Source organism: Pangasianodon hypophthalmus, chromosome 18 (assembly GCF_027358585.1).
Source record: "Pangasianodon hypophthalmus isolate fPanHyp1 chromosome 18, fPanHyp1.pri, whole genome shotgun sequence".
Lineage (NCBI taxonomy): Eukaryota > Metazoa > Chordata > Actinopteri > Siluriformes > Pangasiidae > Pangasianodon > Pangasianodon hypophthalmus.
The window spans coordinates 920,867-936,737 of NC_069727.1; the positions used below are offsets into that span (position 1 = coordinate 920,867).

General features: G+C 40.0%; 1 protein-coding gene across 16 annotated transcripts in view; it reads left to right on the top strand.

Moving 5' to 3' along the window:
* nav3 (neuron navigator 3) overlaps positions 1-15,871 on the top strand; it is a 184,678-nt gene that overhangs the window by 148,225 nt on the left and 20,582 nt on the right. For 9 of the 16 annotated variants that reach the window (XM_053241582.1, XM_053241587.1, XM_053241584.1 and 6 more), the window contains 11 exons: positions 6,198-6,294; positions 6,502-6,721; positions 6,887-7,577; positions 8,815-9,126; positions 11,711-11,752; positions 11,977-12,110; positions 13,056-13,217; positions 13,383-13,435; positions 14,364-14,384; positions 14,916-14,939; positions 15,750-15,827. In XM_053241582.1, coding sequence (XP_053097557.1) covers positions 6,198-6,294; positions 6,502-6,721; positions 6,887-7,577; positions 8,815-9,126; positions 11,711-11,752; positions 11,977-12,110; positions 13,056-13,217; positions 13,383-13,435; positions 14,364-14,384; positions 14,916-14,939; positions 15,750-15,827 — 1,834 coding nt within the window. The remainder of the gene's footprint in view (positions 1-6,197; positions 6,295-6,501; positions 6,722-6,886; positions 7,578-8,814; positions 9,127-11,710; positions 11,753-11,976; positions 12,111-13,055; positions 13,218-13,382; positions 13,436-14,363; positions 14,385-14,915; positions 14,940-15,749; positions 15,828-15,871) is intronic. The other 7 variants (XM_053241589.1, XM_053241583.1, XM_034313098.2 and 4 more) reach the window with 4 other exon arrangements.

A 15,871-nucleotide genomic window follows, 5' to 3' on the forward strand; every position in this document is an offset into this window, starting at 1 on the left:
ATTCTTTCTTTCTATGTTTTCCTCTCTTCTTGCATGATTGGAGAACTTTTGGACTCAAACAAGCAAAAAAAGTCAATAAACCGAATACATTATGGACGTGTGATCATGTGACTACAAAATATAATAAAATTATCCTCATCATCATGGGTGGAACTTGACGCAGAATCAAATTACAGAGGAAAGAACAGTTATTAACTCGTCTACAGCAGTGACGTCACCACGACACAATCTAATCACGCAGCATGACTGTCAATAAGGACCTTATAAATAAATATCCCTGCTGATCCCTGGCTGCGTCTCAAACGTTAAAGTTTAATAAGACCATAGTCAAAAAAAAACGTTGTGGTCCAAATCCAGTAGTAGTTTACACACAGATCATTGCTCGTCCGTTATTACAATGTCCTATATTTAAAAAAAAAAAATTAAAAATAGTGATCTGAGAGTAATCTTTTACTCTTATATAATCTTATAATATAATGTTTAACAGGATTTTTGGGGTAACCCTAACCTCAACTCTGATTGGATCAGATTTTTTTTTGTCCTGTATATGAGAATAATAAATACAAAAATATTTTGAAAGTTTATTTTGCAGTATACTGTAGAATTTTCTCCCCTAGTTTGGTTTTGCCCGTTCCCACCCACCAGCCAGCTCTCCCCTATCACATGACAGCCACCAGCCAGAGAGGGAGGACAACCGCTTCTTTCTGAACTGCTGCTTCTGGGCAGCGTAACACACTGGGGGAAAGCGCTATCTGCCCTCTTCCTCATACTAGAGCTCACAGATGCCCACGATTGGCTAGTGTTGCAGTGATTGCTCCTCCCACCCAGAGAGCACGGCCAGTTTTGCTCTCTTGGCTCTCGGCCCCGGATGGCTGTGGCATTACTGGGATTCGAACTCGCGATCTCCTGACGTATAAATTGCACATGTATAAATATTTAATTCAAGTTGGACTATTTATTGATATGTGAAATGTTTATACAAAAACAAAAATTCATTCTAAATTCTTATCATACTGTAAATGAGACATCACCTCATCACCTCGCAGTGAGGATGTGGACCCATGTAGCTTTACTGGTTTGAGACAGATTGTTTGTGACGGTGTGGAAATGGTGAGGTGTGGCTCAGACGGCTGGGCGGATGATGATGATGATGATGATGCTGTTGGTGGGGGGGGGGTGATGAAGAGATGGGAGGAGGAGAGGATGGTGGACTCATACTGCGTCATTGCTTTCTCAGCTGCTGAGCTGCACTTCTTCTTCTTCCTCCTCCTCCTCCTCCTCCTCCTCCTTCGCTCTTTCCTTCTCTCCTCACTGCGAGCGACAGAAAGCGCAAACACACGAAACGATACAGCCAGGCCGATTAAACGCTCACAGATATTCACACAGCAGAAAGGTGAGTCAGACTCCGAGTCAGGATTAAAGAAAATGTTATCACGTTGTTGCCTACAGCTAAAAAATAAGCTCTAAAATGGACATGATGTGTTTTAGAGAAACTTAGCTGAGATTATACAGAAAATTATAATTATTACCAGAAAATAAAATCTTTAAAATCTGTATTCTCCTACATCTAGTGTCTCATTTGAACCTAAAGACGTTGCATTTTAGTATCACAATAACTGCCTAATGATTTAACACATTTTACCACCACATTGTATCCGGACAACAGTTTTAAGTGAACAGCATTCTGGGATGGCGTTTATAAAGTACAGCATGTGCAATTCTTCTTCTTCACAAAAAAAAACATTTGAATGTTTTGAGATACCAAAAAGCCATTTCCAGTGTTACATATAGCTAGCTAATGTAACCACACCTGACGGCTAGCATAAAGCAAACATTAATCATGTTAGTTACGCAATTTTACTGTTAACGTAAATCATGTTAGTTACGCAATTTTACTGTTAACGTAAAGAAGGAGGGACAGTTTTCACTTGTCAAAAATGTTGCAAACCTAATATACCTCTATTTATATTAAAAGCTGTAGCTACAATTAAACAATCGTTACTATGGTTACCTTTCAGCTACACTTATATAGTCATTACCATGGTTACATGTCAACTACAATAGTACAGTGGTTACTATGGTTACCATTTAGCTACAATTATATAGTTATTACCATGGTTACATGTCACAGTGGTTACTATGGTTATGTTTCAGTTACAATCACACAACTTGTTACTATGGTTACTTTATAGCTACAATATATTGTATATATAATCATTTCAGAAGCTGTTATTTAATTCTGCGTTCTTCCTTTTTTATTGAAAACATTCCTGTACACTGTAGTGTATAAATCATTTATTTCTATGTATTTACAATTATTAGTTTATTATTGAGGCTGGTTTATGTAGTAGTGCAACAACAAAGATAAATATCATGGTCTTGCCTAAATAGCCATTGTGAATCGTTGTCATGGTTACGTACCAGCCTGGTTACACAGTGTATCAGGTCATGAGTGAATTGAATGTTTGCACAGAGTTCTGTCTTCTGATAGCCGATATCTAGCTGATTGTTGAAGGCAGTGTACATCCTTATTTTGTCCTACACGTCTTATAATATCCCATAATCCTTTGCACAAGAAAGACAGGGAGCAGTTCATAGAGTTATTAGTAATTATTTTTCACTTAAGATTTTATTTCTGCTCACTGTGTTTTCCCCACTGCCCCTTCATTCCATCTCCTCTAATGGACTTACGGGTTAGTGAAGGTTAGTGATGTACAGTATGCTGCCTTCCAAGTCCATCTCAAACCATCTCAAACCATCTTTAAGACAACTTTTATGAGGCATCGCGGCATTGTGATGCCTCTTTCAGTACACCTACAGTATCAGGAGCATTGTCTGAGAACCAGAGATGAAGAGAAAATAACAGACATCTGCCAGCTGTCATTTTCCAAAGAAATGCTGTATTGTATTGTAAAGAACTGATTACTGCCTCACACCTACATTAGCCTTATTGTGTTCTGTTCTGCATTTGGGAGAAAAGCAGGGACCAGTGGAACAAATAGTGGACTAATAGCTTCCAAATTGTTGCCAGCTTTGTTTTTAATCGCCCTCAATTAAGGCTCATTTCTGTTGCCTTCATTATTTTCTTAAATTTCTTTCTCCAAAGCAGATTCAAAAAGGCATTTTAATGACATAACACACTGATCACTTATTTCTGCTTACAACTGTGAGTCATCTCTAATGAAAAAAGAAAAAAAAAGATAGGTTTGTGTTTGGAGTAAAATAAAACCACCCACCACTCAGTGGTGTTCCTGTGGTGGTCCCTTTCTATCTCTGCATGGGCTGGGAGGGTGCCAATACTTTGTGTAGCGCAACAGATGGATTAAAATGATGTTTATGTTGTAAATGGACCCAAATATGCTTCATTTCCATCTGTGTTAAAAATCAGACGTCTTGAGGTTTGCAGATTGTTCCCTATGCTGCTTTCCTGGTGTTGAATTTTGCATGAGGACGTTACGACACGGCTCAGTGAACGTGACGCTCAGATCCGTGGATGCCATGTTCACTGCTCTTAAAAAAAAAAATGTTATTGCAGTGTGCTGGGATAGCATGCAGGAATATTCAGGGATCTATATACGTATAGATATAGAACGTTCCAGCAACGTTCAGCATCACACTGATGAGAAATCCAGCGCAGAAGTAGTGGAGACAGAGCAAACGCTGGACACACGGTCCCCGAATGCAACGCAGCTATACGTCTCTGAGTTACGGCACAAACACGGCTAGTTAGCGCTGTACGAGGTGACGAGTGCGAAAGCGTTGACGATGCTATTAGCACGAAAGTTGAAGCTCTGGAACTGAGTGTACAGATGTGAGGAAGTGAGAGAGCTGGACAGACTAAAGGACTAAAGACCTTCAGAAATTCATTAGAAATTAAGTCTTGGGTTTTTTCGGTCATACAGTCAGGTCCGGAAGTATTTGGACAATGAAGGAGTTTTTGTGATTTTGCCTTTACACACCACCACAATGGATTTGAGATAAAACAGTCAATGTGATCGAAGTGTAGACTTTCAGCTTTATTTTAAGAGGTTCCACAAAAATATGGCATTTACCATTTAGGAATTACAGCCATTTTCAACAAAGTACCTCCATTTTCAGGGACTCAAAGGTATTTGGACAATTGACTGACAAGAAGTTAATTGACCAGGTGCGGTCCATTCCCTCATTACTTCAAGACAAATGAAGCAGATAAAAGGACTGGAGTTGATATCAGGTATTGAGTTGGCATTTGGCAGCTGTTCGACTGGAGCTACCAATATGAAGTCCAAGGCGATCTCAGTGCAAGTGAAGGAGGCCATCATTAGGCTGAAAAAACAACATAAATCTATAAGATAGATAGCAAAAACCTTAGGTGTGGCCAAATCAACAGTTGGGTACATTCTTAAAAAGAAAGAAAGCACTGGTGAGCTCAGTAACACCTAAAGGCCTGGAAGACCATGGAAGACAACTAAAGGAATCGCAGAATCCTTTCCTTGGTGAAGAAAAACCCCTTCACAACATCAACAGAAGTCAAGAATACTCTGGAGAAGGTAGGCGTATCATTGTCAAAATCTACAATCAAGAGACGTCTTCATGAATGTAAATACAGAGGGTTTACAACAAGGTGCAAACCACTGGTAACATAAAACATCTAAAAAAGACTCCCATGTTCTGGAATAAGATTCTTTGGACTGATGAAACCAAGATTAACTTGTACCAGAATGATGGGAAGAGAAAAGTATACCACATCATGTGTCAAACATGGTGGAGGCAGTGTTATGGCATGGGCATGTATGGCTGCCAATGGAACGGGCTCACTGGTGTTTATTGATGATGTGATTGCAGACAGAAGTAGCAAGATGAATTCTGAGGTGTATAGGGCTATACTCTCTGCTCACATTCAGCCAAATGCTACAAAACTGATAGGACGCTGCTTCACAGTGCAGGTGGATAATGACCCTAAACATACTGCGAAAGCAACTCAAGACTTTTTGAAGGCAAAGAAATGGAATATTCTTCAATGGCCAAGTCAGTCGCCTGATCTCAACCCTATAGAGCTGCTTTTCACTTACTGAAGACAAGACTGAAGACAGAAAGACCCACAAACAAGCAGCAACTGAAGGTGGCAGCAGTGAAGGCCTGGCAAAGCATCTCCAGGGAGGAAACTCAGAATTTGAGTTTTGAGAACATGGGCTCCAGACTTCAGGCAGTCACTGACTGCAAAGGATTTTCATCCAAGTATTAAAATTGTGGTTATATTTACAATTATGTCACTTTGTTCAAATACCTTTGAGCCCCTGAAAATGGAGGAACTTTGCTGAAAATGGCTGTAATTCCTAAATGGTAAATGCCATATTTTTGTGGAACCTCTGAAAATAAAGCTGAAAGTCTACACTTCCATCACATCTTGACTTCCAGACCTAACTGTAAGTTTATAACTGAAGGTAGTTCCATATGTGATATCAGATGTTTATATATTTATTTATATATATTTCTGTGTAACGGTGCATTGTGGGAAGAGGGACGCATGTTCAACCACGGCAGATGAACTACTTAAAAAAAACTTCAAATGATATCCATTTGATATCCAAGATATTTATTTTTGGCAGAAACCGAAAGAACAGATGGTGCACATGATGACTCACTTCAGTAGTTTGAATCTTTGATGCAGCACATACTGATTCATTTGATTCACTGTTCAGAGCTCAGAGTGACAAAAACACGACAAGCGCTGCATAATGTCGAGAAAATACAATAAATCAGGTGATCTGGATTGTGTTTGTTGTGCTATGTAGATAAAAGAGATTTCGTGATCCTGGGAAGCAATTTTTGGAAGTTTACAGAAACCCTACAAATCATTGCTACTGGTTAGCACTCTACTGATGCTGTCTAGTACAGGTGCATTACCCATAATGCATTTCAAAAACAAAAATGGTGGGCATGGCACTAAGTAAAGGAACATGAAACAAGTTGTAAAGACAGAATGTCCATTTAATAAGTTTAGTCAAGGACGATGAAAAATTAAAAACCATCATGTGAGAATATCATCGTGAGTACAGTGTGCTCTGATTGGCTAACAGCAGTACAGCACGAGGCTAACAGCCAATCAGAATTACTCTATATGCATCTTATTTGTAATACCTCTCATCCTCTCTCTCTTTTTTCTTCCTCTCTCTCTCTCTCTCTCTCTCTCTCTCTGTCTGTGTGTGTGTGTATAGTTATGATGACAGTAGCTCGGTCAGCAGTGGTCTGAGTGACTCTCTTGATGTTGGGGCTGATGATGTACACACACTGAATTCATCACACAGGAGCAAGGTATACACAAACACACACATATTCATGCACACACACCCCACACACACACACCACACACATACACACACACACACACTGCAACACTGCAAAAGGTGTTAGCAGATTGTGAGTGCTCGTCTTGTCTTGGCTGCTGAGGGAAGATGCACCATCTGTCAAGTGTGTATCCTTATTCTGTGTGTGTGTGTGTGTGTGTGTGTGTGTGTGCAGTCCAAGCAGCAGTGTAATCAGAATAGCAGTAGCTGGTGTGGAGCTGAAGATTTGAAGAAGGTTGATGAACAAATTGAGAACATCTTAGACTCCTCCTCTCAAATGGAAGGGGCGGGGCTTCCCGTGTCTCAGACAGGCTCATGGAGGCGGGGCATGAGCGCCCAAACGGGTATCACCTCACCACGGAATAAAAACAGCAACACGAACCTCAAAACACCAGGTAAGATGATGGGTGTGACTTTGAGTGAGACAGTTGGATGTCTCTTTGGGTTACACAGGTGGGTGAGTCTTTGAGTTGAGGCAAATGGGCGTGTCCCTTATTAGCATTAAGTAGCACATCATTTGTCGTCTGCTCTGTCGTAATGATAATTGCTTTCTCCTCCAGCAGGCAAAACGGATGACGCTAAGGCATCAGAGAAGGTCAAGACTCCTTGTAAATCTCCCAGCATGCAACGCTCTCCATCAGATGTGGGCAAAAGCAGTGGTGATGAGGGTAAAAAGTCTGGCATCACCCGTCCTCCGCCCACCACTGGCTCCTTTGGATTCAAGAAGATCCCAGCAACTACAGAACTAGCAGCACCTAAGACTTTATCAGCCAAATCAGCTGGGAAAGTGGGTGGGACCACATGTGTGGTGGGTGGGGCCAGGAAAACAAGCCTGGATGGGTACCGTCACCATGACGATGGGGTCCTTCTGGGTATTGGCGGGTCTAAAATGCCCCTTCAATATCGCTCACTTCCACGGCCAGCTAAATCCTACCGATCCATCGACTCTTCCACAGTGAAAGGGGGTGGGGTTGTGGCTGGGGGTGGGGCGGGACCTGGACCTGGACCCGGAGCAGGAGCTGGAACTGGAGCAGTAGGTGGTGTTTCAAAAAGGAAGGAGGGAGGGAAGCCGGAGTCAGGGAGGTCAAGTCCAGTTAGCATAAATCAGACCGATAAAGAGAAGGTTTCAGTGTCAGAGCAGGAGGGGGCAGCACTGAGCACATCACCCAAATCCAGCCCAACATCCAGCCAATCAGGACTCAGACAGCCTGGATCCAAATACCCCGACATTGCCTCACCCACCTTCCGCAGGTAAGAGAGAGAGAGATATATATACACCTTTACTTTTGCCTTGTATTAGGGATCTGTCCTGAATTTTGGCAACATTTAGTCCCTAAAAGTGTGAGGTCTGGCTTGTGGTACTAGCTAGGTGGCTAGCTAAAACCAAATAGTAAGTTAGCCACATAAACTGCGAGGTTGTGTTACATTAGCTAGTTAGTTTTAACCACAGAGTGACGTCTGGTGATATGATGGCCAAGTGACCTCACAATGCAGTGAATCAAATGTCATTAGCTCTCTAAGGGCCGAATTCAGAGTGACTTAAGTCTAAAAATGATGGTAATAATTATGTGGGGAAAGTTCCTGGTATTCAGAGTTGGGTTGTGTAGTTGCTTAAGTCGATTTTCTGAGCTCCACATTTAGATGATTAAAATCGCCTGTGTGTATTTCACGCCTCAGATGTTCTGCTCAGAAGCATCTGAGATGTTTTTAATAGCATCTAGACCACTGCCTTTAAATACAAGCCTTTGCCTTTAAACCCAAAAAATGAAAAGGGGTGGAAAATGCAGACTCATCTCTGAATATGATGAGAAAGGCTGCTCGAGAGAGAATCAGAGCAACAGGGACAGACTTGGAGGGACAGATTGAGAGAGACAGACTGCTGAATCATGCTGACATTTTGCTTGGGCCTGTGTGGGAGAAAAAGTGAGAGATTTGGCAGATCAAGTGATGGATAGAAGTATTTATTATGTCTGTCACATCCTTGGAGTTTCTTTCTGTCCCTGTTTTATCCATGTACCCATCTTTCTCAGGCGACTCTGTAGTTTTGTTAATGATGAGGTGAATGCTGCCCCCTGGTGGTGGACATACGTACATACATGTATGTATACATACACAGTATATTAGGGGTGTAATGCAATGAATCTGTATCTATTTACTGCTTCAAATATCTACTGTGTAGCTATATTCTGAATTAAACCTGAAGTGGGCGAGACCTAACCTGGAACTTTTTTAAAATTAAATATGAACCATAGCACTCTAGAAAACACTGGAAAACCCCAGATGTAGAAATGTCAGCAGTATCAGCATGGTGTCTGAATTCTGGCTCTGACAGTTCCTCAACCTCAGCTACATCACTCCAGTTCAGAATAGGTCTTAACTCCTGACCTTGCTCTTCTTTTTCCCAGTCTGTCATGATCTTATGCCATCTAACGCAGCATTTACACCTGTCTTTATGATCTTTCTCTCTTTCTCTCTCTCTCTTGTTTAGGTTATTTGGCAGTAAATGCAGCAACAGTAAACCAAGCTCTCCCGACTCCGCTAAGTCCGCTCCCTTCACCTCTCCCCTCGACTCCCCGGGCAGTGGAGGCAACAGAACGCCCGACTCTCTCTCTAATGCCCGTCCCTTCCTCAGCAGCTCATCTGCAGGCAGCAAAGAGACGCTGAGCAGCATTCACACCAGCTCACACACCAGCTTACACACCAGCTCACACACCAGCCTACACACCAGCTCGGAATCCATCGAGCTTCCTGCACCACATCATCAACATGCACCAAGGCTCAAATCCACACTATCCCAAGGGTACGTATGTGGTGTGTATGTAGCCTTGTTGGAATGATTTTCTCACTTTAACACACCTAATTCACTTATCAGCTTGTTTGTCTATAGTTGTGTGTGACAGAGAGTAGTAGTGTGTTATTGTGTGTCTGAGAAGGTTAGCGATGGACACTTTAGTAGTTTCCTTCTTTTTTCTCTAGCATGCTTGATTCAATTCATCTTGTTCATTTGAGTGTTTTAAAGATGACATTGGTATATTGCAGTTTTAGAATGCACACGTACCTGGAAATAAGGTACATGCACACTTTCGAAGAAAAGTATTTTGTCAGGCGAGTTTAAATCCCGATGATGCCACACCCATCCGTGGCCCGGAGTCCAAGAGAGTGTAACTGGCCATGATTTCTGTGTGGGAGGGATGGCATCCCCTGTCAGTTAGAGTGACACTGAACGATCATGGGTGTCTCTGAGATGTGTATGTGGAAGAGGGATGATAGTGCTTTGTTCTGACCTTTCAGCTGTGCTTGGTGTAGTATGAGCAGCAGTTCGAAAAGATGCAGTACTTGTGTCTCAGAAGGAGCAAGCATTTACACTCCCTGCTTGGTAGCTGTTGTGTGATGGGGAAAGCTAGCTAATGGGTGGAGATGACCTTGGGAGAAAATGTGAAAAAAAGATAAATAGACTTGATAGCCATTTGATCCTGAGGGCTTTGCTAACCAGAACAGGATGACGGTGGACAAAATTCACAAGCAAACCTGCTAACAGAAATGCTTTGACAGTGCTGAAGAAACCGGGGGTTAGAGACCCCACGTAAAGCTACCAAGGTTTTGGCACAAAATAAACAGAATATCTCAATTAAGTAGACAAGCTTGAAGGTAGTGGAACAGCTCAGTGGGTAAGGCAACTGGTCGACAGGTTGTGAGTTCAAATCCCGGGACCACCAAGCTGCACCTGTTGGATTGGGCTCAACTGCTCAAATGGATCCTGACACAACTATAAGTTCTATGGATAAAAAGGAGGCAAATACTTAGAAGAAAATGTAGGGGCTTGAACTAAAGATCACTCCATCCATCTGCACCTGGAGCATATGTAGTCAAGCAAGCAAACTGGGATGGAGGAATCTCTGCAGATTGTGAAGAAAGTGGTCCTGTTGTGGTAAGAGCCACCTAACCAAACTGTTTTGTCTTCTTGGTGGTTTGATGGAGATTCGGATAGACCCAAATCTTACTTTGAAGATGGTAGTAGCAGGGTTGCATCTGACTGGAGAAATAGGAGAGGCTACCACCTGGCCAGTGTGCTGCGACTCTGTCCCATGGAAGATAATGTGAAGGAACGCATGCTAGGAACAGAGCCAAAAGGGGGAGCTTATCTCTATTAAAAGACAAAGTGGTAGATCGACAAATTTTGAGTCAGTTCTGAAGATCAGGGTCATAGATCATAACCTTGTTGACTGTGAGTCTGACAGCATCAGATAGCATTGTTCCTGAGCTATATAAGCCCAATCCAGCAATAGTGATCTGCCAGAACCCAAGCTGAGATGCATGTGCATTAACAACACACTCCATGGATTGCAGATTGCAGTAGCCGTCATCTAAAATGAAGCTGCATACTGAAAACCTTTTATATTCCCAATGCATTCCAGACAGCCTACTGCCAAATAGGAATTACGTGGCATGGAAGGACGATTGTTTTATGGGAGGGAAAATGGCAGACAGAAGGTCATGTCGAGATATTCTCTCTCAAAACTACACATTCTCAGACATAAAGGTATCAAACTGTACTTTTCCTTGTTGCTGGAATGGCACCATCAAGGGTACGTCTTGTGTAACGCTAATGTGTATCTTTTACCTGGGAAGGTCCATAGTTAGCTTTTAGAGTACATTAGTACTCCTTAAGGTCCAGAAGGTCCAGTTATGTTCCTCAAATTATTTTAGGACTTATCTTAGGACTTTAAGTATAAAGATATATACTAAAGGTGCAAAATATGTACTCTTGATGGCAGCACCCTAGCAACAAGGAAAAGGATATTTTGGAGTCTTTATGTCTGAGAGTGAATAGTCGTCCCCTAAGCACGTGAGAAAAAATGTACTAAATTGTATCTTTCAGGGTAGAAATGCTTATTGCTAAGTTTATACTTTCAAATAGAGGCTGTAGCATACAGTATTATTAAAACATAACTATAACTTAAGGAGGTGTGTTGGAGGACTGTTATTGCCATTTGGTCTTGGAGTAACATCTTTAGTGTAACTTAAGGTGTTAAATGTTTAACCTTTTCAGCTTGATTGTGTGTTGTACCGTATTCTGGATTTATCCTAATAGTACTTTGTAAGTAGCTTATGTTTTGTATCACTGCTGTCACGATGATGCTGATTTTCTGATATCGCCGTTAGGAGATTTTCAGTGTTGTTGTTACCATGACGCTCTGTAACTGTAACGTTCCTGTAACTGCTAGAGTAGCAGCTCTACCATAAATACACTAACAGACTGATGAAATACAATTAAGCTACTGCAGAAGGTATTTTATAATATGGACAACATGATAACTGTGTGTGTGTGTGTGTGTGTGTGTGTGTGAATCTCACTCTGTTGTGTTTTCCTTCTGCTTTAACAGCATGACTCTTGACAGAAACACACTACCCAAAAAGGGATTAAGGTACTAATATAATCACCAATTTTATTATTTTTTTTTAACTGACAACATCTGTAATTTTTTAAACTTAAGCAAATCTTAAAAAACAGTTTGATCTCAGAAACTAATCCTAACTTATGACGTCTTACTGGAATTAATACAGCTGGTGTGTGCATGCGTGGATAATAACAATACTGCTGCAGCAGTAACGGAGATATTAACGTGTTCTTAATCTACTCGGCTATCAGACATCCTCCTTCCTCCAGACAGATGTCTCATGAAGAAGGTAAAGAATGGCTTCGTTCTCATTCCACTGGAGGACTGCAGGACACGGGGAGTCCCCTGTCCCCCCCAACCGGGAAATACCACTACAGCAACCTACGTGAGTGCACGGATCATATATCTTACCTTATTAGTTAGCATTAATCGATGATTCGTCTGATTTAGCGTGAAGTGATAAAAACTATCACATCAGAAATACAGTAGTGTTGCATTTAAAAAAAACTGCTCAGTATAATTTATTTAATGTCTACTGAAATTTATTCACTGTTTTTTTTTTACTTTCGTTATATTTAAAAATACAAAGCTATTTTTACGTATAATAGATAACTCCATAAACAGCACTGAAAAGGAGGAAAAAATCTGTAATAATTGTAACGTTATAGCATTTTAAAGATGAGAGAAATGTTAACATCAAATCAGCTCCTTCCAACTTCAAAATTATTATTAAATTCGTTGTAAAAAAGTTTACAATTCTTTAAAAGATATCACAGAAAAGCGTACTGTGACATAATTTATCGCAGTATTGATATTATATCATCATATTGCTCAGACCTGCTCTGAATAACCGCTTCACACACTTCTCACATCGTGTAATTCAGATATTACGCTACCTGTACAAGCCCAGAACAGCTAACATGCCAGGTAATGCTAATCACGATGAAACTGATGAAACTGATGAAGCTAGCGTTCGGATCTGTGCTGAGATTCATGATTTCTTTAATATGTGTAATGTGTAACAAATCTGTGGTGTTTGATTTAAACAGGAGAATGAAGTGTTTGTTTAAACACCCAAAATGGCCAGTGATGCTAATGCTGCTAGCAGTAACTGCGATGCTAACTGTTAAATATCGCTCATGCTGGTGTTTCTGTAGTATTTTATTCTCGAAACAAGGTTTTTGGCCAAATATTGAAACACCAAGAACCAATGCTCATCCTCTGAAGTTTACATTTTTACATATAAATGTAAACATTACAACTGTGTGTGTATGTGTGTGTGTGTGTGTGTGTGTGTATGTGCGTGTGTGTGTGTGTGTGTGTACTGCAGTGAGCCCCACCGGAGCTATGACTCGGTCTAACAGTATTCCGGATCAGGAGGCGTTTGATCTGTACGGAGACGGGCGAGTGTTGTGTGGCAGTAACACGTCGCTGGAGGAACGGCCGCGCGCCATCAGTCGCTCCGGATCATTCCGGGACAGCACTGACGAAGGTGTGTGTGTGTGTGTGTGTGTGTGTGTGTGTGTATCAGTGTGTGTATCTGAGCTGATGTGCTGTAGCACTGAGCCCTCTGCTGGTGATGAGCGGTATTACACTCTCTGGCTAAATCACTCACGTTTCTACAGTTTACATTTAAACGACTGTGTTTTTTCTGCAGTTCACGGATCGTCTCTGTCCCTGGTGTCCAGCACGTCGTCTCTGTACTCAGCGGTGAGTGCCATTTACTCCAGCTGTCTGTGCACTCAGGAATATTATCCGATTACAGACGAATGCGGTTTAAGCGGAAAATGTTTTTGGATTTTTTACGAGGTTTCGTTAGCGTCTGAGTGCGGCCAGTCCTTAACTACAAAGCTTTACACTTACCTTCTTTATTATCTTCTCTTATTCCTTTCTTTCTTTCTCTCTTTCTTTTGTCTTTTCGTCCTTTTGTGTCTCTTATTTTGACCGTTTTTATTCTTACTTTAGATATTTGGTTGTTATTATTTTTCTTTTTTTCTTTCTTCTTCCAAAAACCATTCTTTAGTGCCTTCTTTATGTCCTACATCTTTTTTCTTTAATTTCTTATCCTCATTTGCTTTTTTATTCTTTCTCTCATTTCTTTTTCTTTCATTCTGTCTTTCTTTCTTTCTGTTTTGAATATTTGGTTGTTGATTTTATTTTCTTTGGTTATTTCTTTCTTTTCTTTCTTAATGTATTTTATTTGTTTCTTTAGTTGTTAATTTGATTCTTTAATCTTTCTTTCTTTCTTTCTTTCTTTGTTCTGTTTCCTGATTCTTCTTTTCCATTTTTGATATTTGGTAATTTGCTTGTTTTTTTCTTATCTTAGACATTTGTTCGTTTTTACTTCTTTCTTTCTTTTTTTCGGACTTTGTTTCTGCTGTCGTTTATTTTCCTGAACTCTTCTCTTTCATTACGTTTAAACGCGTGAGTTAATATTACTGTTAGTTCATCTCACTGAAAGAGCGTTTCATTTGTGTTAGATTTCTCACTGTTACTTTTCTTCATCATTTAAGAAAAAAAGACACAGACACAGACAGCTATTCCTGAAAGCGTTGAATTTGTGTTTGCTCATTAATTTTGGCGCCTCACTGGGGTGCAGCTGTACAGTTTAAACACACACACACTCTCTCACTTGCAGGTGTACGCCTACATGGAAAAGGTAAAGGCGGTGTGTCGGGACACGCGTCTCTCCGTGTTTCAGTGAATAATAACTCTAACTGTCCAGCTGCAGATTAAAGATCCGGCACTAACGGGTGGAATGGCTTCACTTCTACAGCTCACTACCAAGAACTTTCCTTTTTCATCAGTTATCAACGAACATCATAACGATGTATTTCTAAAAATATATACAGTATACATAACCATTTCTCACTGATATAACTGTAATTGTAATAAGATCAACCGAGTAAAATAAAAACCAATAAGATAATGTGTGTAGTTTGCTAACTGATGAAGTAAAGACACTTCCTGGTAGTGCACTCAGACTTTAGGGCCCTACATGTCTGATTTCTTTGTGCTTTCCCTCTACTCGGGGCTTTTTCACTGATTCTCTTCCTGTCTGAGGTCAAATCAGTTTTTTGTGCTCCTGTTTGTTCTGTGTTGGGTTATTAATATGAATGTTGCTGTGAAGTGAGAATAATTCATTAATAATTCATTTTTTGATCATTAACTGTCCTTTTCTCCCCTGCAGACTGAGGAAAAAGCTCACTCTGAGGTACAGGGATTTTCCTTTTCTACGTTATGTGTCAGTCTGATCGATATCGTAAAGCTCATTCTGTAAAAGGACAAAAATCCACTATTACTGTTTTCTTTTATTAATTTCAGTTTGCTATTTCTACTATTATTATTATTATTATTATTATTACTGTAAATTTCAGACATGGATTAATAATTCTATTTAGTTATATATGTAGATGTAATATTTAGAATATGTGCACTAATGCTTGTGTGATTCTCATCTTTGCTTACTTTAAATAATTAATTATTAAATAAATAATTTAATAAAACAAAAAATCATAAAATAAATGCACATCAAATGAATAATAATAATTATTATTATTATTATTATTATTATTATTAACAATTTATTTTATTTATTTAAATAAAACCACTTGTGATTTGTTGTTTTTGTTTGTTTTCATTAATTTTGTAAAATTTTGGTAAAATTAGTGTTTTATTTATTTATTTATTTATTTAATGCAATTATTACACAAATGCTAGTGCATTTATTCAAAAATACAAAATATGCGATATAATTAAATATAATTATTAGCCTACATCTGTAACGTATTTCTCATTATATCACAGTATTAGAATAGTGTATTAATTATAAAATAGCTTAGTCTGACTTCTTTAATGGTTATAAATCTCGTCTGTGATGAAGTGCACGAGCTCGTTATTATTAAAGATGTTTAAATCAGTTGAACTCTTTTGACTCCGTGATGACGTTCTCTGTCCGCGTTACAGCTGTGTGTTATTAATGCTGATTTCCTGCGCCTATAACGACAACTTCCTGTTTCCACAGCAAATCAGAAAGCTGCGCCGGGAGCTGGACGCTTCTCAGGAAAAGGTCGCGACCTTGACGTCTCAGCTATCAGCCAATGTGAGTGAGGCACCGAGCAGCCAATCAGAACGCTTATTTCTCTC